We start from the raw sequence: 23758 nt of genomic DNA, 5'->3' as shown, positions 1-23758 counted from the left end.
GAAGGAGAAGAATAAGAAGAAGAAAAAGAAGGAAAATGAGGAGAAGAAGAAAGAGAAGAAGATGATAAAGAAGAAAGGAAAAAAATAAGACAACCAAGGAAAAGAAGGAGAAGAAGAATGAGAAGAAGGAGAAAAATAAGCAGAAAAAGAAGAAGGAGAAGAATGTAACATCAATGCTGAGATTACTTTTTAGAATGTAATTTTCCATCCAGTCGTCTTTAGTTTTTTCAGTAGGAAATATGACAGAGGTCAGTGTGCAAAATCTGCTTTTATTGCCACATTTAGATCATTGTGCAAATAAAATGACTCATGCAAAAATGTGGAACGGTAAAGAAATATCTATGTAGTAAGTGTAAAAATGTAAACAAGAGGGAAACTTCTGCTCATAAAGCATCTATTTGTGTTGCCCATCAATATATTAGGAATCTCCAGGGCTTCAGTACGGTTCCTGCATTGTGGATGTCACCTGCTGGACACATTTTTCTTATTTTGATTTGTCATAAAGTGACTGCAGACTTGTAACTTAAGGCTGGACAAGCCCTTTAAGGGATCAAACAGAAATAAAGAAATGGCGAATCTTCTTGGACAAGGCCACTTTATTAGATGGCTATCCTAAGTATCACTCACGGATCGACAAAAATAAATGGTGAAATTTGGGCGCTAATGTTTTGTTTGCTTGCAGCGGTCACCACATGATAAAATGAAGAATTACTCACTTTCCAATTTTCTTAATGTGACCCAAGAGATCAGCTATTTTCCCTTTTTCCCTTTTCATTAATTTATAGCTGCAGCAGGATCCTCCCCCCTTTTGCCTTGTCTGCAGTAGTATTGGTATAATTTGGTAAACATATATAGGAATAAAATATTATATATTATTTTTAAATACTCTTTTTTATCATTGTGGCAATATTTACACTGGCCCAGTGTTCTATTCTTTTTTTTTTTTTTAAGAAGCATGCATATATTTTACAACTGCAAGTGCAACAGTAATAGGAGCGACAAGGCCGATTTGTAGACTTGTAGTGCTGCTGAATACACAGGAATACTTGAACTTTATTTTCAGGGTGCCAAATTTAATCCACTGGGTGCCAAGAGAGCAGATACTTTTTGTGGCGCACCCACGGATCGCTATTGATCTCCTTATGGGGGCTGCAAATAAAAATAAAAATACAGTATTATGCAAGTTAAAACAGTAAAAAAAAATAAGTTGTAGAAAAGATACATAATTTATAAGTTTAGAAAGGAGATCAAAATGCACTAGCAAGGAGGCTGTCACTCTGTGACGGTCTTCGATAAGGAAAGGGGACCTCAAACTATCCTTGGAAATAGGATCATAACTATCCCTGTCCCAGGGTACTCTTGAAGGTAGAGAAGCCTGAGTCTCTGACCTTACTGTGCTCCTGTTTAACCCTGATCTGTCCCATCCCCATCCCATGAGGCATGAGACAGAAATGTAAGGTAAACAAGGGACAAAACATAAAACAGGGATAACAGAAAATCTCTATCATGCAATAGCACCAACCAACAATAAGGAGGATAGGGACAGGGAGGAATAAACTAAATGGGAACAGGGACCAGGAGATAAACACACACGATCTACGGCAAACTACAGAACACTTCTAGAACAACTCTACTCCAACCACTTAGCTTTAGCACACAGCACAGGAAGACAAATTTTTCACCGGCAGGGACAAGAAGGTCTAACTAGGTTTTAATAGGAAGAGGTAATGACCAGATCAGAAGCAGCTGCATATTTCTGACCAGCATAGAAAGGGTTGTTATCTCTAACCTCTTCAGCAACAGAGGAAAGTAAATTCATTTAATATGGGACACAAATCACACCATCCCTAAAGAAGACCTGCGATTCATTACTCAACGTGATCTTCTAACTCCAGGTCTTCTAAAGGGATATGACACCCTTGGGACAGGGATATGTATGTACAACACACTGGCAACCTAACGAGTTTAATGAGGACAGTGTAATGTCTCCATTCACCTGCGGGAGCACTGCAGGGGAAGTGAACACATGGTTCCAGGTCTACCCAAAGATTACACCTGATTTCTGTGGATCCTTTAGATCTGTTGCACAGGTTAGGGGGGATACATTTCATGCAAAAGTGGGAGAACTACAGTTCAGTGGAGATCCTGTTGATGAATGTACAGTATATGCAGGAAAAGGTGATAACTATCTGGCTGGATATTGTAAGAGAAGGTTGGTGACTTCTCATTGGTCTTCCATTTACCATAGTATTCACTGGTCTGGAGCAGGCAGGCGTCTTCCTCTCCGGTGCAGTCTATGGTTTGCTTAGAGTAACACCACTTGGAATAGACAGATAAGCAGGTTTGGCAGCTCAAGCCATTTGGCTGAAAATTATCATCAGGTACTAAAATAAAAACATAAATAAATAAATAAAAATGGGAAAAATCTAAAAAAAAATTAAAACAATCCCTAAAAAGAAACAAAACAGATTACATAAATAAATAATATAATTACCTGATTGTTCAAAAACACATAGTTTGGCATAAAATCATCTAACAATTAAATCAGAAGTAATAATCACATAGTGATAAACTAGGGACATATATTAAGCTGAAGGCACTAAAGATCCTCACTTTGCCCCAAGCTTGGGCACAGGGGCATCAAATAATATACTTTTTATAAGAACAGCAGCAGTATGAATGGTACTTAGATATAAGATGCAGGTGGTGCCTCCAGAAGTTGCATAATTAGTAACTTGAGTCCACATGTGTGTAATTTCTTTTTAGTTTAACTACAGCTGTTCTGTGAAAGCCTCAGAGGTTTGTGTGAGAACATTTGCGATCAAACAACATAATGAAAATCAAGGAGCACAGCAGACAGGTCAAGGATAAAGTTGTGGAAAAGTGTAAAGCAGGGTAAGGGTATAAAAAAAAAATAGCCCAAGCTCTGAACATGTCACAGAGCACTGTTCAATCCATCAACCAAAAAAATGAAGTTGTATGGCACAACTGTAAACCTACTAAGACATGGCAGTCCACTTCAAGTGACAATCCAAACAAGGCGAACACTAATTAGAGGAGCAACCAAGAGGCCCATGGCCATCCTGGAAGAGCTGCAGATCCACAGCTAGGGGGAGAGAATCTGTCCATAGGACAAATATTAGTCATGTACTACACAAATCTGGCCTTTATGGGAGAGTGGCAAGAAGATAAACATTTGTGAACGCCATGAGGAGTCCTGTTTGCAGTTTGCAAAAAGCCATATAGAGGACACAGCAAGCATGTGGAAGAAGGTGCTGTGGTCAGATGAGACCAAAAAAGAATTTTTGGGGCTGAATGGAAAACACTATGTGTGGTGGAATACAAACACAGCACATTACAATTAAAACACCATCCCCACTGTCACACATGGTGGTGGCAACATCATGCTCTGGTGAGGCTTTTCTTCAGCAGGACTAGGGAAGCTGGTCAGAGTTGATGATAAAATTAATGGAGCACATGCAGGGAAATCCCAGAGAAAAACCTCTTAGGCTATGTTCACATGTCCAATAATCATCCGTTAGAATGAATCCAGCAATTTATTGGCAAAAATATTGTACGGACACAATTTTTTTGTCCGTTTTTTTAACATTGACGTCTATGGAACATGGATTCTTTAATTAGCCCTGTGGTGTTCTCCCATGTGAAACTGGTCCATTTTTTTACTTACTGTGGGTGAAAAAATAAATATTCAACATGTACTACTGGACATGTGAGCTGTCAAGAAATCATCTATTTGAAACTGATCCAGTAAGCAAAGAACAGATCCGTATCAAACGGAAGAATGACAGATGGCTGATTAACAGGAAAACCTGTTAGAGGCTGCAGAAGATGTGAGACTGAGGCGTGGGCTCACCTTCCAGGAGGACAACAACCCTAAACGTCCTATCAGAACTAAAATGGACGTTTTAGAGCATATTCATGTGTGTGAATGGCCCAGTCACAGTCCAGACCCAAATCTGAGACAAGACTTGAAAATTACTGATCATGGACGTCTCCATCCAACCTCACTGAGCGAGTGTGCACAGAAGACCCATATGGAAAGCAGGGGGTACTTACTTATTGGGTGCGGTGGAGTACAGTTATCAGTGTAACAACAGGATGTGCTTCTCCGGATCCTACCATTGGATGCACTCATACTGCCGGGGGCATCACAGTGATGTTTGGGGGCGCAGGACATGTCAAATACGGCCCCATCTATAATGAAACCCTATAAGTGACATTGTAATCATCCCTTTGTGCTTCCGATTATTCTACAGGGTTGGCCATTTACATGGATACACCTGGGTGGGCCATTTCTAAAGTTGGATCCAAAATGGCTGACTTCAAAATGGCCGCCATTCTCACCACCCATCTTGAAAAGTTTTCCCCCTCCCATATACTAATGTGCCACAAACAGGAAGTTGATATCACCAACATTCCCATTTTATTTAGGTGTATCCATATATGTGGACCACCAAGGTGTATACATATAAATGGCCCACCCTATACAGTCACAAGTGAAGAATTTCTGGTTGACTTTAATCCAAGCATGTCGCCTCTTTTCTCATTTTTAAGAGCTCATCCTGATCTTCATGAATATAATTTCAGACTGATACAAAGATTGAGAAGCAAAAGAATTGATAAGAGTAATATGTCAATATATTGACGACATAAGGGTTAATCCAGGTCACTACAAAGTAAGGTCAGGATAATGGATCCCATAGGTGGTAGGTGAAGGAAATGAGCAGAATGATGATATCTTGTTACGAAATGCTTATGATGATGTATCATACGTGTGTTGGTCAGGGTGTACGAGGAGGCGCAGACGTAACCCTCAGGGCAGACCAGGCTGGATGCGTTGCAGAGTTGAGCGCTTGTACTCGTGCACACTTTACAAGACAGAAAGTCACCTAGAAAGACACAGAGAAAAAAAAACCATGATTACAGAATATCCCACAGAGCCATCACTGGGTAGTTTTCCCGGTACATAATGTTAAAGAAAAGAATGATAGATTTGTTATTTCCCCGGCACAAACAGCATTTTCTGGCAATTAAATAAGTCAAATCGGCACAAAATCCTCGTTGTGTTCAATGATACGTGTCAGATTCTCGTCATTTTTGTCATGTGTGTAACATATTATCTCTGCACTGGATGCATTTCGAAACAAGAATAAAAGAAAATGAAATAAAGATTTATAACATATGTATTCCCCCCCTCGTCTATTACATAGTAATGTCCCCCAATTGTACGAATGTCCCCCATCCTGGGCCAATTACAGGCATATATGTCTCACATCCAGAAATATATGTATCCCATCCTTATATAGACCCCCATCCTGATATATATGTTCCACATCCTTTTGTATATGCCTCCATCCTGGTATTTATGTCCTTCATATTGCTATGCATGTTCCCCATCCTGATATATATCTCCACCATCCTGGTATATATGTCCTCATCCTGGTATATATGACCCCCATCCTGGTATATATGTCTCCCATCCTGGTATATATGTCCCCCATCCTGGTATATATGTCTCCCATCCTGGTATATATGTCCCCCATCCTGGTATATATGTCTCCCATCCTGGTATATATGTCCCCCATCCTGGTATATATGTCTCCCATCCTGATATATATGTCTCCCATCCTGGTTTATATTTCTCCCATCCTGGTATATGTGTCCCCCATCCTGGTATATATGTCCCCCATCCTGGTATATATGTCTCCTATCCTGGTATATATGTCTCCCATCCTGGTATATATGTCCCCCATCCTGGTATATATGTCTCCCATCCTGGTATATATGTCTCCCATCCTGGTTTATATTTCTCCCATCCTGGTTTATATTTCTCCCATCCTGGTATATATGTCCCCCATCCTGGTATATATGTCCCCCATCCTGGTATATATGTCCCCCATCCTGGTATATATGTCCCCCATCCTGGTATATATGTCCCCCATCCTGGTATATATGTCTCCCATCCTGGTTTATATTTCTCCCATCCTGGTATATGTGTCCCCCATCCTGGTATATATGTCCCCCATCCTGGTATATATGTCTCCCATCCTGGTATATATGTCTCCCATCCTGGTATATATGTCCCCCATCCTGGTATATGTGTCTCCCATCCTGGTTTATATTTCTCCCATCCTGGTATATATGTCTCCCATCCTGGTATATATATCCCCCATCCTGGTATATATGTCCCCCATCCTGGTATATATGTCTCCCATCCTGGTATATATGTCTCCCATCCTGGTATATGTGTCCCCCATCCTGGTATATATGTCTCCCATCCTGATATATAAATGCCCATCTTGGTATATATGAAATGTTGGAATCTTCAGTAACATTAAAGAAGGTTTCCTCTTTCAGGAAAATGGACCCCGATCACTGAAAAATACCAAAAAAGTTCCTCACTCTGGTCCCAGAGTTATGACTGCAGCGAATCCATCATGTTGAGAGCGCTCAATCACTGAGCTCAGCATCATGTTGGTGACCTGTTTTATACTCACCAATAAAGAACCTTTACTTCTTCAAAGACCCCTGTGGAATAGGTTTCCTGACTTCCCAGATCCCATATTACCCTGCAGATGCCTGTCCTAGTTAAAGACAACCTGCTACCATGTCAAAAGTGGCAAAGCTTTGCTCCCATTTTATCCTCGCTGCTCCCCCGAGTAACACTTTTTTTTCTAAATCCACCCTACGATTCCAGAGATTTAAGCTTTTTTACATAGAACTTTATTGTATTATCTTCTAAGGGGGCGTGTCTCACAGGATCCTCAGGGGCGTGTCTTTAACTTGTTCTGCATAATTATCAGGTGAGCCACGCCCCCTAAATAAATCCCATAGCATTTAGCGCTGAAAAAACGCTCCTATCTCTGGAACTGTAAGGTGGATTTTCAGGTAGGAAAAGGCGGAATATTCAGGGAAGGCACGGGAATAAAATGAGAGCAAAAATGTTGCACTTTTGACCTGGTGATGGGATTCCTTTAAATAAGACAGGACAGAACCGCAGTAGTTATAACACCTATAAGTACTACTACACCCATTCTATATATCAAAGTCCTTCCAATGACAGCGCCACATCCCTTGCTCTGATCTATTTATCAAATATTTATCTACTTCTTATTTTATTATTAAATAATAAGAATAATTGGTTTGGTATAAATCATAAAGGCACCAACTTCATCAAAACCAAAAACCCTATAACCTCCCTCCCCCCTGCTGATCTCTGAGGTCAGTCTGTAAACTGCACATTGTAGTACATAGTTCTGCCACCAGGTGGCGCTCAGTAACACCATAACAAAAGGGAAATTCTTCACTCTTCTGCAGCAACAATGTATCAGATTTGCTTCCTCTGCTGCAGCAGCTCCTCCTATATATATATATATATACTGTATATATACTGTCTGTGTATGTCCTCATCATAAATGGTGTATGTGTATGTCCTCACCTTAAATTCATAGCCATGAGTCTGACCAGACGTGTCTGACCATCTTAGAAATTGCATTTTTAAATTGCAGTTTTTTAATTGCTATGAATTAGACTAGAATTCCATGGGGCATTTGAGCATTCATCACTGCTGTACTTTCATCATCCTCATCACCACCTGTATCCTCTAATCAAGCTGTTTTGTCTACCCACAGGTATGCTGCTGTCCATCTACTCTGCCTTTCCTGCAATGTGTGTTTATGTGAACTGCATATAATTCCCACCTGGTATGCTGCTGTCCATCTACTCTGCCTTTCCTGCAATGTGTGTTTATGTGAACTGCATATAATTCCCACCTGGTATGCTGCTGTCCATCTACTCTGCCTTTCCTGCAATGTGTGTTTATGTGAACTGCATATAATTCCCACCTGGTATGCTGCTGTCCATCTACTCTGCCTTTCCTGCAATGTGTGTTTATGTGAACTGCATATAATTCCCACCTGGTATGCTGCTGTCCATCTACTCTGCCTTTCCTGCAATGTGTGTTTATGTGAACTGCATATAATTCCCACCTGGTATGCTGCTGTCCATCTACTCTGCCTTTCCTGCAATGTGTGTTTATGTGAACTGCATATAATTCCCACCTGGTATGCTGCTGTCCATCTACTCTGCCTTTCCTGCAATGTGTGTTTATGTGAACTGCATATAATTCCCACCTGGTATGCTGCTGTCCATCTACTCTGCCTTTCCTGCAATGTGTGTTTATGTGAACTGCATATAATTCCCACCTGGTATGCTTTGCTTACCCATTGTTTTCTATCCATTCGTATTTCACTTCCCTTGCTTCTTGCTTGCATACCTGAGTGGCCATCTACCCCACCCCCTCTTTATGACCTGGCTTAACTGTGAACATGTGCTCTAGACACACACGCCCACATCCTCCCTCTCAGCTGTGAGCCCTTAGGTGCCCATAAATTCATAGCCATGAGTCTGACCAGACGTGTCTGACCATCTTAGAAATTGCATTTTTAAATTGCAGTTTTTTAATTGCTATGAATTAGACTAGAATTGGACTGGAATTGACTGGAAGGTAAAGGAATAGAAAACCACTATAATGTTTCGGTTTCTTTTCACATTCACCCCCATACTACTCTATTTCTTCCTATCTCCTGTAGTCCCTCCACCCAGTAAAGAACTAGTCATTTCTCCCTCCATCCTCCCCAGTCATCTCACCTCCTCCACAGAACTATTCCTCCACATACAATCCTTTCTCGCCAGGCACACACGGCCACATCATGACCTATCCAGCTCACACCTTCTAACGCTCTGTCTGCTGCTCCTCATTGCTGGCGACATATCCCCAAATCCTGGCCCTCCTCATCACATCCCCACACTCATTTCTAATCCCCTGCCACGATCCTCTACACGTCCTCGCAACCACAGTAACCTCATACCCATTCATCCTGCCCCCTCTCCCCCAATTTCCCTATCTGGAGCACTATGGAACGCACGCTCTGTCTGCAATAAACTTCCATTTATCCATGACCTCTTTATCAATAACAAACTCTCCTTCCTCGGCATCACTGAAACCTGGCTCACCCCTTCTGACACAGCCTCCCCTGCGGCACTCTCTTACGGTGGCTTCCACCTTTCTCACACACCCCGCCCCAGCAGCAAGCATGGCGGAGGAGTTGGTTTTCTCCTGTCAGATAACTGCTCCTTCACCCCAATCCCACTGCCACCCTCTGTTATCCTCCCTTCCTTTGAGGTGCACTCTGTGCGCATCTACTCCCCCTCCAACCTCCAACTGGCTGTCATCTACCGTCCCCCAGGGCCAGCCACCACCTTCTTCGACCACTTCACCACCTGGCTACTCCACTTCCTCGCCGCTGACATCCCCACTATCATCATGGGCGACTTCAACATCCCCATTGACACTTCCCTCTCAGCTGCCACTAAACTTCTATCTCTCACTTCCTCCTTTGGCCTCACTCAATGGTCTTCTACAGCCACCCACAAAGATGGTCACACACTGGACCTCATTCTCACCCGCCTCTGCTCCCTATCTAACCTCTCAAACTCACCTCTTCCTCTTTCTGACCACAACCTACTTACATTCTCTTCCCTTTCCACTCCTTGTCTACAATCCCCACCCCACAAACTCTCACACCCTCGCAGAAATCTTAAACACCTTGATCTTCACTCACTCTCTGAATCCCTCCTCCCTCTCACAGACATAAGCTCCCTACACAATGCGGATGATGCTGCCACTCTATATAACACCACAATAGCTGCAGCTTTGGAATCTCTTGCCCCTCTCACACATACCAAAGCTCGCAAAATCAACAGACAACCCTGGCACACCAGCATGACAAAAGAACTGAGGCGAGCTTCCAGAGCTGCTGAGCGCAGATGGAAAAGATCCCACTCCATCGAGCACTTCATCGCATTCAAACAGTCCCTCACTGCTTTCAAAACCATGCTCGCCACAGCAAAACAAACCTACTTCTCATCTCTCATATCCTCCCTGTCTCACAACCCCAAACAGTTATTCAACACCTTCAACTCTCTCCTCCGTCCCCCAGCACCTCCTCCCTCCCCACTCATCTCAGCTGAAGACTTCGCCTCATTTTTCAAGCAGAAAATTGAGAACATCAGAGACAATTTTAGTAAACAACCCCCAGAACCCTTCCTCCCAACTACCCAGCCCTCCACCTCCAAAACCAACTTCTCCACCATTACAGAAGACGGACTCTCCACTCTACTCTCAAGATCGCATCTCACCACCTGTGCACTTGACCCACTCCCATCCCACTTCATCCCAACCCTAACCCATCTCTTTAACCTATCACTAACAACTGGCATTTTCCCCTCAAGCTTTAAACATGCCACAATCACACCTATCCTCAAAAAGCCCTCTCTTGACCCATCCTCTGTATCTAGCTATCGCCCTATATCACTTCTCCCCTTTGCCTCAAAACTACTGGAACAACATGTCCATACTGAACTGTCCTCCCATCTATCTTCCTGCTCCTTCTTCGACCGCTTTCAATCAGGCTTCCGGTCACACCACTCCACTGAAACTGCCCTAACTAAGGTCACCAATGACCTATTAACCGCCAAGAGCAAGCGACACTACTCTGTCCTCCTCCTCCTGGACCTGTCCTCTGCCTTTGACACAGTGGACCATTCCCTATTATTACAGACCCTCTCATCCCTTGGCATCACAGAATTGGCCCTATCCTGGATCTCATCATACCTAACTGACCGTACATTCAGCGTCTCCCACTCACACACCACCTCCTCACCTCGCCCCCTATCTGTCGGAGTCCCGCAAGGTTCAGTTCTAGGACCCCTGCTCTTCTCCATTTACACCTTTGGCCTGGGACAGCTCATAGAATCTCACGGCTTTCAGTATCATCTCTATGCTGACGACACACAGATCTACATCTCTGGACCAGATATCACCTCCCTACTAACCAGAATCCCTCAATGTCTGTCTGCTATTTCATCCTTCTTCTCCACTAGATTTCTAAAACTTAACATGGACAAAACAGAATTCATCATCTTTCCCCCATCTCACGCGATCTCCCCAACGAACCTATCCATTACAGTAAACGGCTGCCCACTCTCCCCAGTCCCACAAGCCCGCTGTCTTGGGGTAATCCTTGACACTGATCTCTCCTTTAAACCACATATCCAAACCCTTTCCACTTCCTGCCGCCTCCAACTCAAAAATATTTCACGGATCCGCACATTCCTAAACCAAGAATCTGCAAAAACCCTAGTCCATGCCCTCATCATCTCCCGCCTTGACTACTGTAACCTCCTGCTCTGTGACCTCCCCTCTAACACTCTTGCACCCCTCCAATCTATTCTAAACTCTGCTGCCCGACTAATCCACCTGTCCCCCCGCTATTCCCCGGCCTCTCCCCTCTGTCAATCCCTGCACTGGCTCCCCATCACCCAGAGACTCCAGTACAAAAGCCTAACCATGACATATAAAGCCATCCACAACCTGTCTCCTCCATACATCTGTGACCTCGTCTCCCGGTACTTTCCTGCACGCAACCTCCGATCCTCACAAGATCTCCTTCTCTACTCCCCTATTATCTCCTCTTCCCACAATCGCATACAAGATTTCTCTCGTGCATCCCCCCTACTCTGGAATGCTCTACCACAACATATCAGACTCTCGCCTACCATCGAAACCTTCAAAAAGAACCTGAAGACCCACCTCTTCCGACAAGCCTACAACCTGCAGTAACCACCGATTGACCAAACCGCTGCACGGCCAGCTCTACCCTCACCTACTGTATCCTCACATATCCCTTGTAGATTGTGAGCCCTCGCGGGCAGGGTCCTCTCTCCTCCTGTACCAGTTGTGACTTGTATTTTTCAAGATTATTGTACTTGTTTTATTATGTATACCCCTCCTCACATGTAAAGCGCCATGGAATAAATGGCGCTATAATAATAAATAATAATAATAATAATAATCATATGGGGCACATCCTTCTACGAGGAGACGATTCTCAGGGGGTATACATGTATATAGTGTATATAGGGTCAGGGCGCCCTCCCTGCTCAGATCTTCTCCCTCCTCCTCCTCTCTTGGGATGGAAACATCTGCTACAAACATCTTTCATCACTGGAGTCAGGGCGAGGTCAGGAGGAAAGTTGTGTCCCAGCACAACAGCTACTCCCATCATTATTCTCTATGGGAACCTCATCATCTTCAGATCCATGTAGCACTACAACCCCCAGCATTCAGATTTTAACTTATCATGTATTTTCCTATTGTATGTTAATAATGCAACAATGTAGCAGTAACGAGTTTGTTATTTAGCATCTGTGACTGCAGCTTAAAGGGGTGTGCCAGGTAAACATGCCGCCTGCATCCATTGATGTTCTGCTATTGCTTTAAGAGTCACAGGATCTATATCTACTTTCCCATATCTTTGCCGTCCCTATGTCAACACTTCCGGTCGCAGGAATCCAGGACTGTAAGAATCCACATTAATGTCCACATTCCCTCTATGATCTGTAAAAGGGGCAATTGCCCACCTTACAGGGTGGCACCTTGTTATGGGGGGCACATAACATTATAACCCTGTAGACAAATCAATAGAGATTGTCTTAAAGGAACAGTACACACAGTGTTACATGTAGATGTCAAGAAAACTTACCGGGGGTCACGAGAGCAGAAAGAACCCACAGAAGTCCGGGAAGGGGTCCGGTTCCCATCTTGGGATCTGCAGTAAGTGCAAACTGGACCTTGAGTCCTCATGTACAGCCTGGAAGCGTTCACATGTCAGGGGCTGGGGTGGGGTGAGATGACGGGAACATCACATTTGGCAGTGGATTAACAATAAACAGTAAAGTTGAAGCCTCCAGGGGGTTTCGGATGAGGACGATCCCTTTTTTCCTGACACAGGGCCCCCTGATATTAGGCTGTTTGGGATATCGATCTTAATGATCGGCTGTGGGAAATCCTAATGTCATTTTTCTGCAGCGCCACCAAAGGTGAAATTGGGAATTACACTTATTTAATTAAAGGGGTGAAGAGAAGTCATCAGTTTTCCACAGCATACGTGGGGGTCCGACCGCTAATCAGCAAAACAAGGGGGATCCATCCCAGAATGACACTCCAGTCATTCTCTATAGGACTGCTGGAAAAATCTCTGCAGAAACATAGGTAACGAAAGGAGTGATGTTCGACTGGGGTAAAAATTCCCATTTCCACGAGTCGGACCCCCACTGATTTATAAGTTATGACCAATCCACTTATTTTCACCAAATGATCCCTTTAATATCTGTCCATATAAAACTGGGGTCTCCATGGATGCTCTAACCTTCCCTTTGGTTGAAGGGTGACCCCATTTCCATAAAAAGTATCAAAATCAAGCACCCCCTTAACCTTTTCATAAGTAAAACTGCTGCAACTTTTGACGAAACTTTCCGTTTCAATTCACCGTTTTCAAGAACTCTGCTTACTGTCAGTGAAAAGTTCGCACCCTGAAGATGAAAAAATTCACAACTTTATTACTTTACACAGCTGAAGGTTTGTTACAAATGTACAGACTATGCTCAATGAGCTGCACAATTATTTTAAGTTCAAGATCTCTGATTGCTGTCAACCGATAGTTCACATCCAGAGGCTAAAATCCCTTCATGATTTATTACTTTTCCAGAAAATGCTCAACACATCAGCTGCACAGTTCTCTCCCTGGTTTGTCACCTTTTCATAAGTTATTACTTTTCCAGAAAATGCTCAGCACATCAGCTGCACAGTTCTCTCCCTGGTTTGTCGTCTTTTTATGATTTATTTTCCAGAAAATGCTCAACGCATCAGCTGCACAGTTCTCTCCCTGGTTTGTCGTCTTTTTATGATTTATTTTCCAGAAAATGCTCAACGCATGAGCTGCACAGTTCTCTCCCTGGTTTGTTGCCTTTTTATGATTTATTTATTTTCCAGAAATGCTCAACACATCAGCTGCACAGTTCTCTCCCTGGTTTGTCGTCTTTTTATGATTTATTTTCCAGAAAATGCTCAATACATCAGCTGCACAGTTCTCTCCCTGGTTTGTCACCTTTTCATAAGTTATTACTTTTCCAGAAAATGCTCAACACATCAGCTGCACAGTTCTCTCCCTGGTTTGTCGTCTTTTTATGATTTATTTTCCAGAAAATGCTCAACGCATCAGCTGCACAGTTCTCTCCCTGGTTTGTCGTCTTTTTATGATTTATTTTCCAGAAAATGCTCAACGGATCAGCTGCACAGTTCTCTCCCTGGTTTGTTGCCTTTTTATGATTTATTTATTTGCCAGAAATGCTCAACACATCAGCTGCACAGTTCTCTCCCTGGTTTGTTGCCTTTTTATGATTTATTTTCCAGAAAATGCTCAACGCATCAGCTGCACAGTTCTCTCCCTTGTTTATCACCTTTTCATGATTTATTACTTTTCCAGAAAATGCTCAGTACATCAGCTGCACAGTTCTCTCCCTGGTTTATCACCTTTTTATGATTTATTTATTTTCCAGAAATGCTCAACACATCAGCTGTACAGTTCTCTCCCTGGTTTGTCGCCTTTTCATGATTTATTACTTTTCCAGAAAATGCTCAACATATCAGCTGCACAGTTCTCTCCCTGGTTTGTCGCCTTATCATGATTTATTGCTTTTCCAGAAAATGCTCAACACATCAGCTGCACAGTTCTCTCCCTGGTTTATCACCTTTTCATGATTTATTACTTTTCCAGAAAATGCTCAACACACCAGCTGCACAGTTCTCTCCCTGGTTTGTCGCCTTTTCATGATTTATTACTTTTCCAGAAAATGCTCAACACATCAGCTGCACAGTTCTCTCCCTGGTTTGTCGCCTTTTCATGATTTATTACTTTTACAGAAAATGCTCAACACATCAACTGCATAACTTTTGTTACAATAAATGGAGCTTTATTTACATAAACCTGTAAATTCCCTTTTTAATTCCGATACAACAGTAAATAAAGTCCTTTAGTCGCCCACATGTCACTCCGCCAGGACTTAGTTGTGTCCGATTCTTGGGTGAGCTGGGAGTAAAGTTCTATAATAAAGTAGAGTACATGGAACTTTATGTCTTTTTTAAGTTGGATTTTCTTATTTCCACCATCAATATAAATGTCGGTGACATTCTGTGACACCATATAAGGGCAGAAAAAAGAAAACATATTCTTGGAAAATCCCATTAAAGAGTGAAGAATGAGAATGGGAAAACAATACTGAGAGGAGAGTGAAGGGAGGAGGGTGATGGCGTTTTTGTGACGGGAGGAGGGTGACGGCATTTCTGGCATCTCAATGAATCGAAGATCTCAAAAACTGCAGGAAGAGGAGAAATGTGCGGCTACAAAGTTTGGTATTGTCGTAATCGTACTGACTTGGGGAATCTTGTTGCTGGGTCTTTTTATTGCACAATGAACATCTTGAAGCAGGGAACCTGTCAGCAGGTTTTTAGACCCCGTAGTAACATCATCACATTAGGGTACATGTACTGATGATTACTTCTATACTTTTATATTATACGTCTGTGTCTCATAATCCAGCTGCAAAGTCTAGTGCAAATGAGCTCTCACGTTCGGGAGCTTGGTCAGCTCTCTGTCCCACTTTCTCCTCCTGTCGCTGGCCTCCTGCCACTGATTGACAGGTCACTCTTCTCTGGACCTGTAGCCTTGCACAGGCTTCGTAATTCCAAAAGATGGTGCAAGTGTAGCAATGTCCTGATAATTATGTGAGAGCCACATTCTCCATCTGCGCATGCACCAACCCTTGGAATGATGGTGCTTGTGCAACATCTCAAGATGGGAGCAGATCACACTGACTGACATCTCTCACAGGTTCCATAATTCCTAGGGGCGTTGCATGTAGAGTGACGTCCTGGTGATATTGTGAAAGCCTAACTATCTATCCGCGCATGCGCCAACCCTGGGAATGATGGTGTTTGTTCAACATCTCAGGTGGGCAGCAGGTCACAAAGACTCACATCTCTCACAGGCTCCATAATTCCTAGGGGCGTTGCATGTAGCGTGATGTCCTGTTGATATTGCAAGAGCCGGAGTATCTATCTGCGCATGCGCCATCCCTGGGAATGATGGCACTTGTTCAACATCTCAGACAAGCAGCAGGTCACAAAAATTGACATCTCTCACAGGCTCCATAATTCCTAGGTGTGTCTCATGCAGAGTGATGTCCTGGTAATATTGCGAGAGCCGGACAATCTATCTGCGCATGCGCCCAATGATGGCACTTGTGTGAAATCTCAGGCAGGGGAGCAAGAAATAGAAAGATTACAGGTGCCATCATTCCCAGCATTCCAGGGTTCCATGAAGGTCTCAGAAGTCATGACGATATTTTAAGGTCCAAACTGAATGCAAATAGTGGCAGAACAGGAGACATAAAGACCAAAACACAGATATTTTCCAAACAATGTTCAAGACATTGTTGAGAGAGTCAATAAGATCAATACAATGAAGGTATATAAGAAGGAAGCCCGATGAAGACCACCACCTCCTCCAGTGCAAGAAATCCAAACCTCAACGGTTATACCATCAGTGATCACCGATTGGTTACCAATATTACATATGGTGGGGGTGGCACAACCACGAAGGATGGAGTCTCTCGACAAAGTTCCTGTTGAAGACAAGAATGACTGAGATTAAATCACAGGAAGGCAACTGTTGGTGAGACGTCTCCGAGTTACCAGTGGAGTCCTTGATCTCCTCCTGATGGGATTGACATACTGTGCTTAGTACATACTTTATGAAACTCTCAACCAATGAGACAAGTTTATGGTAGGGCTTCTGAATTTAAGCCTTCGAGAATCCCACTAAGTCTTGTTTTAAGAGTTTTCGACAGAACTTGTCAACTTCTTTTAGTTTCTGAAGAAATGAAGTAAACTTTTCAGAAACATTCAACATGCTATGTTTCAGTTTTATTTGACATGTGGTAACCATGACATTTGGATCATAATTTCATGGTTTATACATGTCAAAAGTTTCATATCATAGTAGCCCTCATGTTGCCGGGCTCATCCTGGACTTTCTTGAGTACGTTGCAACCTTCTTGCCGGTTTTTAGTGACATACCCGACATTTTTGAATGTTGAACAATGCACAATGTCTCGTCCCCAGTGCACTCCATGGTCGTCCCCGTTTCACACCAGTCCACGTCATTTCCAGTACAGGATGGACAAGTCAGGCCGTTCTGTACAGTGTTGTCCGGTGGCACTAATGGACAATGAAGCCTAGATGTCACCAGGAAGACATTTTATATCAAATTACTACTGAAAACTAAATCCTTTACCACTATCGATGCCATCTTCAGGTTCTCCTTTGATTTACTGTACACCTTGGAACTGAATATTCCAATTATTGCTGAAGGTAATGGCGGTGCCCTGGTACTTACAGACTGGTGGGGACGGCGTGCAGTTGTCGGTGTAGCAGCATGAAAAGCCCTTCTTGGAATGACTGTTGTGGGTACTGAAGCTGCCGGGACCCTGACACTGGTCCTCGGGGACACAGGATCTGCCAAAGAATTCACTTTTCTTTATTCCATCTAAAGTAAATAAGTTTAATAAGTCACTAAATATTTTATATTTACTGGGAGTTGTACTGCTACTATAACCGTCACCAGTAATAATAATGTCAATTATCCTGCCACAACCATCAACTACTGGAGACATCTGAATCCCTATATTAGGACAAATAAAAATAGCTAAATTCATAACGAATACTCCATTACGGTCATTACATGATGGCTATTTGTGACATAGGTTGAAAAAAGCCCCCGGTCTATCAAGATCAACCTTTCTCCACCAAATGTTCAATTCGGCACTAATATAGCAATAACCCACAATGTTATGTGTATCAAGGATATTGTCCAGCCCTTGTATAAAAGCTGTTATAGCGTTGGCCATTACTACCTCTTGTGGTCGGCATTCCACAGTCTGACTGCTCTAACTGTAAAGAACCCACACAGAGTGGTCTATTTCAAGTGATTATTTGTGCTAATTGTCATGATCCAGTCCGGGGTTTGTTTCTGATTATTCTCTCCCCGGGATGGTCATGCAGGGGTTAATCTTCCCTGCCTCTTTTTGGGATCTGTCTGGCTATTTCAGTCCGCTGTTACCTGCAAGCAGTGTCAGTTATAGTTCCTGCCCTTGGCTTGAGCAGCTGACCCCGTTATACCCTGATTTTTCCTCTGCCCGTTTACCTAGGTCCCGTTCCTGTGTTCCCTGTGACTTCGCGCATTGTTGTACTCGCTCCTCGCATTGTGAACCCTTGATATTTGACTCGGCTTGTCCTCTGACCTGTTTGACTGTCTTGCGTCTCTGGCTTTCCTGCTCCCGATCGGCTCTGACTTCTTTGTCTTGTTTCTGACCATGTGTATTGATGTGACCTCTGGTACTTCATTCCCTCTCAGTTGCTGACCCGGCTTTTTCTGACTACTCTTTCGCCACCTAGTGGCTTCTGCCTGCTGCTCTGTGATTTCACTGTGAGTGTACCTGTTTCCCTTCACCCGCTCCCCATGGTGGAGGTTGTGTGCTACTGCTCTGCAGCAGGCATTACACTAATGTTAGTGATTTATAAAGTGGTAATAATATGTTGGGATTGCAGGATTTTCTCTCTCTTTTTATATACCCTAAAATCTTACTTGCTTTTGCAGCTGCTGCCTGATATTGAGTGCTGCTGAAGCCCAGAATCCCCTGTCCTTCTTCAGTTCTGTGGTCCTACTGTATATGCAGCTATTATTACTGCAATTTCTATTACAATAATACTAATCTTTCTTCAATTACTTCTAAACCACTATAATGTTAATAATCCTACTATCACTGCAGATGCGACTGTGACTACTACTATGTCTACTGCTAGTATCAGTACTACCACTACAATATTATTACTACTACTTCTACAACAGTATTTCTACAACTATTACTGCTATTATTTCTACTACTACAGTATTACCAGTACATCTCTACGTCGATGACATGCAGATCTACCTATCTGGACCCGACCTCACCTCTTTACTTCCCAAAATCCCATAATGTCTGTCTGCTATGTTGGCCTTCTTTTCTGCTCGCTTTCTAAAACTGAACATGGACAAAACAGAATTCATCATCTTTCCCCCATCTCACTCTACTCCTCCACCAGACCTATCCATCAATGTTAATGGCTGCTCACTTTCCCCAGGTGATCCTCGAATCTGCCCTCTCTTTCAAGCCACATATCCAAGCCCTTGCCTCTTTCCGCCATCTCAAACTCAAAAATATTTCCCGGATCCGCGCATTCCTTGACCGCGACACCACAAAAACACTAGTACATGCCCTTATCATCTCCCACCTTGACTACTGCAACCTCCTACTCTCTGGACTCCCCTCTAGCAGTCTGGCACCACTCAAATCCATCCTACACTCTGCTGCCCGACTAATCTACCTGTCTCCCCGCTATTCCCCAGCATCTCCCCTATGCTAAGCCCTGCACTGTCTTCCTATCACCCAGCGACTCCAGTTCAAAACCCTTACTATGACATACAAAGCCATCCACAACCTGTCTCCTCCATACATCTGTGACATGGTCTCCCGGTACCTACCTACACGCAACCTCCGATCCTCACAAGATCTCCTTCTCTACTCCCCTCTCATCTCTTCTTCCCACAGCCACATCCAAGACTTCTCCCATGCTTCCCCCATACTCTGGAACTCTCTACCCCAACACATCAGACTTTCGCCTACCATAGAAACCTTCAAAAAGAACCTGAAGACCCACCTCTTCCGACAAGTCTACAGCCTACAGTGATCCTCAACCTACTGAACCGCTGCACAGCCAGCTCTACCCTCTCCTAGTGTATCCTCACCCACCCCCTGCAGACTGTGAGCCCTCGCAGGCAGGGTCCTCCCTCATTATGTACCTGGTAGTGCCTTGTTTTTTGCTCATGTTTAGTTGTATTTGTCTATATTTGCCCCCATTTCACATGTAAAGCGCCATGGAATAAATGGCGATATAAAAATGTACAACAATAATAAAAATAATAATACTTATGCTTCCTACTATTACAGCTTACTACTACATCTACTGCCACTACATTATTACTACTATTCTGATGACTACTGCTGCTCCTTACAGTAAAGTGTTACTGCTACTGATGCTGCAGTAATAAAGCTACTTTAACTATTACCAACTTTTTCTGCAAATTATGAATCAAGTGTAATAGCTCTACTCTTTAGCACTCCTTCACAGGGGCCCACCGGAGGATTTTCCTGTTCTCCAGTTGGCCAGTCCCAACCCACAGGTACCCCTCCGTTATTTGTTACTAGTGACTTCTACTGATAAGATTTGCATTAGGAGGAATACTACTACTATTATAAATACACCATCTGTATTATTACTGCTATTTGTGCTTTGCAGAAATTATTGCTCCCTGCCATAAGTCAATGACCTGCGTACCACAAACCTTCCACATTTATTGTGCGCGTTGAGGCGCACACCCTCCCGGCAGGGCAGGTGACATTATTCCCAGTACAGAATGTCGCACCCTGGACGAGGCACACAGTGCACGAGAGCGTAGAACCTGAGCAAGAAAAAAAAAAAGATTGTACATTCCAGTCTACTTTGTACTTCTACATTTAAAGGTGCTTTACGGGGGACAAATTTTCGAGATCTTCGCTCAACATTTCCATTCCTGCACTAGAAACATTGTACACAAAGTTTATATTTTTGACATACCTGTCATTCCAGGTGACATTTCCAATAACCTATATTGTGTGAGGGATAACACTATTTATTTCCATTATTCGACCTTTATCCTGCACTTTTCACCAGTTTCCCATCTGCAGTCTCTATCTCTAATTTCCAGTTGTCTCTGAGCTAGTAGGTAGAGATTAACTGAAATGATGTCTCCCATATACAGGATACACAGACATGAGGGATTCCTGCTCTTCCATCTCTATATACAGCAGCATTGAGCTGTGTAGCTGTGAATCCAGCACTAGAGCGAAATAAACATTTACTAGAAATCCAAACCTCCATCATTGGGCCTCTCTTGCTCACGCTCTGCTCCCCATCCATAAACAGCTGTAATTTGACCCCTCGATGACCTGAAGGTCCGACTATTTTTGAGTAGGAAGGATTTTAATAGTTTCACATAATAAATAGGGAGATTAGGAGATGAGAATTGAAGAGGTGTCTGCCAAGTGGAGAAAATATGGGAGTCGATATATTGAAAAAACTAAACTATATTGCACTATCAAAAGTGACAAAGTAGAGGGAGAAGAATGTAATCCAGCCCAACATCAGATGGATCTATGCTTAACTTCCCACCTAATCCTACACCTTCAAATAATTTCCACAAGGGTCCGGGAAGCTGAGATCGAGGCTGCTATTTGCTTGTTTTTTGCACTGTAGGACAGATAACATATATTTCCTGGGCAGCCCCCTATATGAACATCCCACCCACAGTTTTTTTTAACCTCTGTTAGTCAGGAGTAAAAAAAAATAATTTATTGGCTCCTTGTTGGGCAAAGGTTAATATTTACCTTCTCTGCCAGTATTAGGCATGAAAAGGGTAAATGTTTAATATGCAATAGCTCAAGGATTTTTTTTTACCCCCTAAAAACATTTCTGATTTCTCCTTTGCACTCACCCTGTCTGCAAAAAATTGAGAAAACCCAAAGGAGCCTGATCAGCTTCATGGCGTCCGATCTTCCGTCTGCCGCAGTCTCATGTGTTCACCGCAGTCTTATAGTCTCCCTCGGTAAACATTAGCCAGACCTGTCCCCAGTTATATTATTTCTCTGCAATGAGGTTGGGATGATGGGAGTATAAAATATGAACTTCGGACAATGTAGTCCTGCTGATCTTGGTTTAATATTAATTAGCTCCTTCACAGGTGCATCAGAGCTGATCGAAAGGGGCATAATTACTACACGGGGAATAAAAAGGAAATTATTACAGCATCTCTGCAAAGGCATTTATTCACATAGTAATAATGATACACACCATGATATAGCAGCTAGAAAATCAGCCGTACATCACCAAGCACAATGCCGAGCATCGGATGGAGTGGTGTAAAGCCGCCACCACTGGACTCTGGAGGAGACATGTTCTGTGCAGTGACGGATCACACTTCTCTATCTGTGTCTGGGTTTGGTGATTATCCTCTGATTGCATTATGCCCCCTGTACAGATGGTGGAGGAGGGTAATGCTAGGGTATTTTTTATCAGGGCTGAGCCTCAGCCTCTTAGTCTCATTAATGGGAAATCTTAATCTTCAGCTCAAGACATTGTGAACAATTGTAGCTTCAGCTTTGTGGGAACAGTTTAGAGAATACCCTTTTTCAGTTCCCCATGACCACAAGGTTCTGACAGACAAGGAATTTCATATCAAAGCAAGGAAATACCCGGCATGAGGTGCAAATGAGGGCGAGAAGATAGAAGGTGCCCTGGCAATAGGGAAAGAGGAGAACAGACATTCACATGAGACTGCGATCACATGCCTAAGCCCTGGCTGGCCGTGAGCTAGCACCAACTGATGAGCAGGGCAGCAAGAAGACGCATGGAGGGAGACAAACAGGGAGAAATCAAACGAAAACTGGAACTCCACAACTTATACTGGAGCAACTTATCCAGGGAGGTCAGCATAGAAAACCTATAACCCTCAAAGGAGAGAACTAGGAGTAAGTTTAAGTATTGGAAAGGAGTGGCAGTAACATACATAGTAACATAGTTAGTAAGGCCGAAAAAAGACATTTGTCCATCCAGTTCAGCCTATATTCCATTATAATAAATACCCAGATCTACGTCCTTCTACAGAACCTAATAATTGTATGATACAATATTGTTCTGCTCCAGGAAGACATCCAGGCCTCTCTTGAACCCCTCGACTGAGTTCGCCATCACCACCTCCTCAGGCAAGCAATTCCAGATTCTCACTGCCCTAACAGTAAAGAATCCTCTTCTATGTTGGTGGAAAAACCTTCTCTCCTCCAGACGCAAAGAATGCCCTCTTGTGCCCGTCACCTTCCTTGGTATAAACAGATCCTCAGCGAGATATTTGTATTGTCCCCTTATATACTTATACATGGTTATTAGATCGCCCCTCAGTCGTCTTTTTTCTAGACTAAATAATCCTAATTTCGCTAATCTATCTGGGTATTGTAGTTCTCCCATCCCCTTTATTAATTTTGTTGCCCTCCTTTGTACTCTCTCTAGTTCCATTATATCCTTCCTGAGCACCGGTGCCCAAAACTGGACACAGTACTCCATGTGCGGTCTAACTAGGGATTTGTACAGAGGCAGTATAATGCTCTCATCATGTGTATCCAGACCTCTTTTAATGCACCCCATGATCCTGTTTGCCTTGGCAGCTGCTGCCTGGCACTGGCTGCTCCAGGTAAGTTTATCATTAACTAGGATCCCCAAGTCCTTCTCCCTGTCAGATTTACCCAGTGGTTTCCCGTTCAGTGTGTAATGGTGATATTGATTCCCTCTTCCCATGTGTATAACCTTACATTTATCATTGTTAAACCTCATCTGCCACCTTTCAGCCCAAGTTTCCAACTTATCCAGATCCATCTGTAGCAGAATACTATCTTCTCTTGTATTAACTGCTTTACATAGTTTTGTATCATCTGCAAATATCGATATTTTACTGTGTAAACCTTCTACCAGATCATTAATGAATATGTTGAAGAGAACAGGTCCCAATACTGACCCCTGCGGTACCCCACTGGTCACAGCGACCCAGTTAGAGACTATACCATTTATAACCACCCTCTGCTTTCTATCACT

General features: G+C 43.2%; 1 protein-coding gene across 1 annotated transcript; it reads right to left on the bottom strand.

Moving 5' to 3' along the window:
* Positions 1–249: 249 nt before the first annotated feature.
* LOC138652104 (phospholipase A2 inhibitor gamma subunit B-like) lies at positions 250–21669 on the bottom strand. Its single transcript, XM_069742845.1, has 7 exons — positions 21612–21669; positions 20424–20540; positions 17379–17528; positions 4794–4910; positions 4078–4215; positions 2244–2384; positions 250–1149 (listed from the first exon to the last, which is right to left on the bottom strand). Exons 1-7 carry the CDS (start codon positions 21658–21660, stop codon positions 947–949), a joined length of 915 nt encoding a protein of 304 aa, XP_069598946.1. The 5' UTR covers positions 21661–21669; the 3' UTR covers positions 250–946.
* Positions 21670–23758: the final 2089 nt, after the last annotated feature.

The sequence above is a fragment of the Ranitomeya imitator genome, chromosome 10 (assembly GCF_032444005.1).
Source record: "Ranitomeya imitator isolate aRanImi1 chromosome 10, aRanImi1.pri, whole genome shotgun sequence".
NCBI classification, from domain to species: domain Eukaryota; kingdom Metazoa; phylum Chordata; class Amphibia; order Anura; family Dendrobatidae; genus Ranitomeya; species Ranitomeya imitator.
Note: the sequence above shows the minus strand (reverse complement) of the source record. Positions and strands in the feature narration are given on the sequence as shown.

Bases quoted from the DNA above. Each gene is read 5' to 3' on its own strand.
- LOC138652104 (XM_069742845.1), bottom strand. From the start codon at position 21,660: ATGAAGCTGATCAGGCTCCTTTGGGTTTTCTCAATTTTTTGCAGACAG. The intron at 4,911-17,378 runs GTAAGTACCAGG...GTGTCTTTCTAG, and splicing joins CACGCCGTCCCCACCAGTCT to GTGACTTTCTGTCTTGTAAA. The intron at 4,216-4,793 runs GTATGATACATC...GTTTCATTATAG, and splicing joins GTACACCCTGACCAACACAC to ATGGGGCCGTATTTGACATG.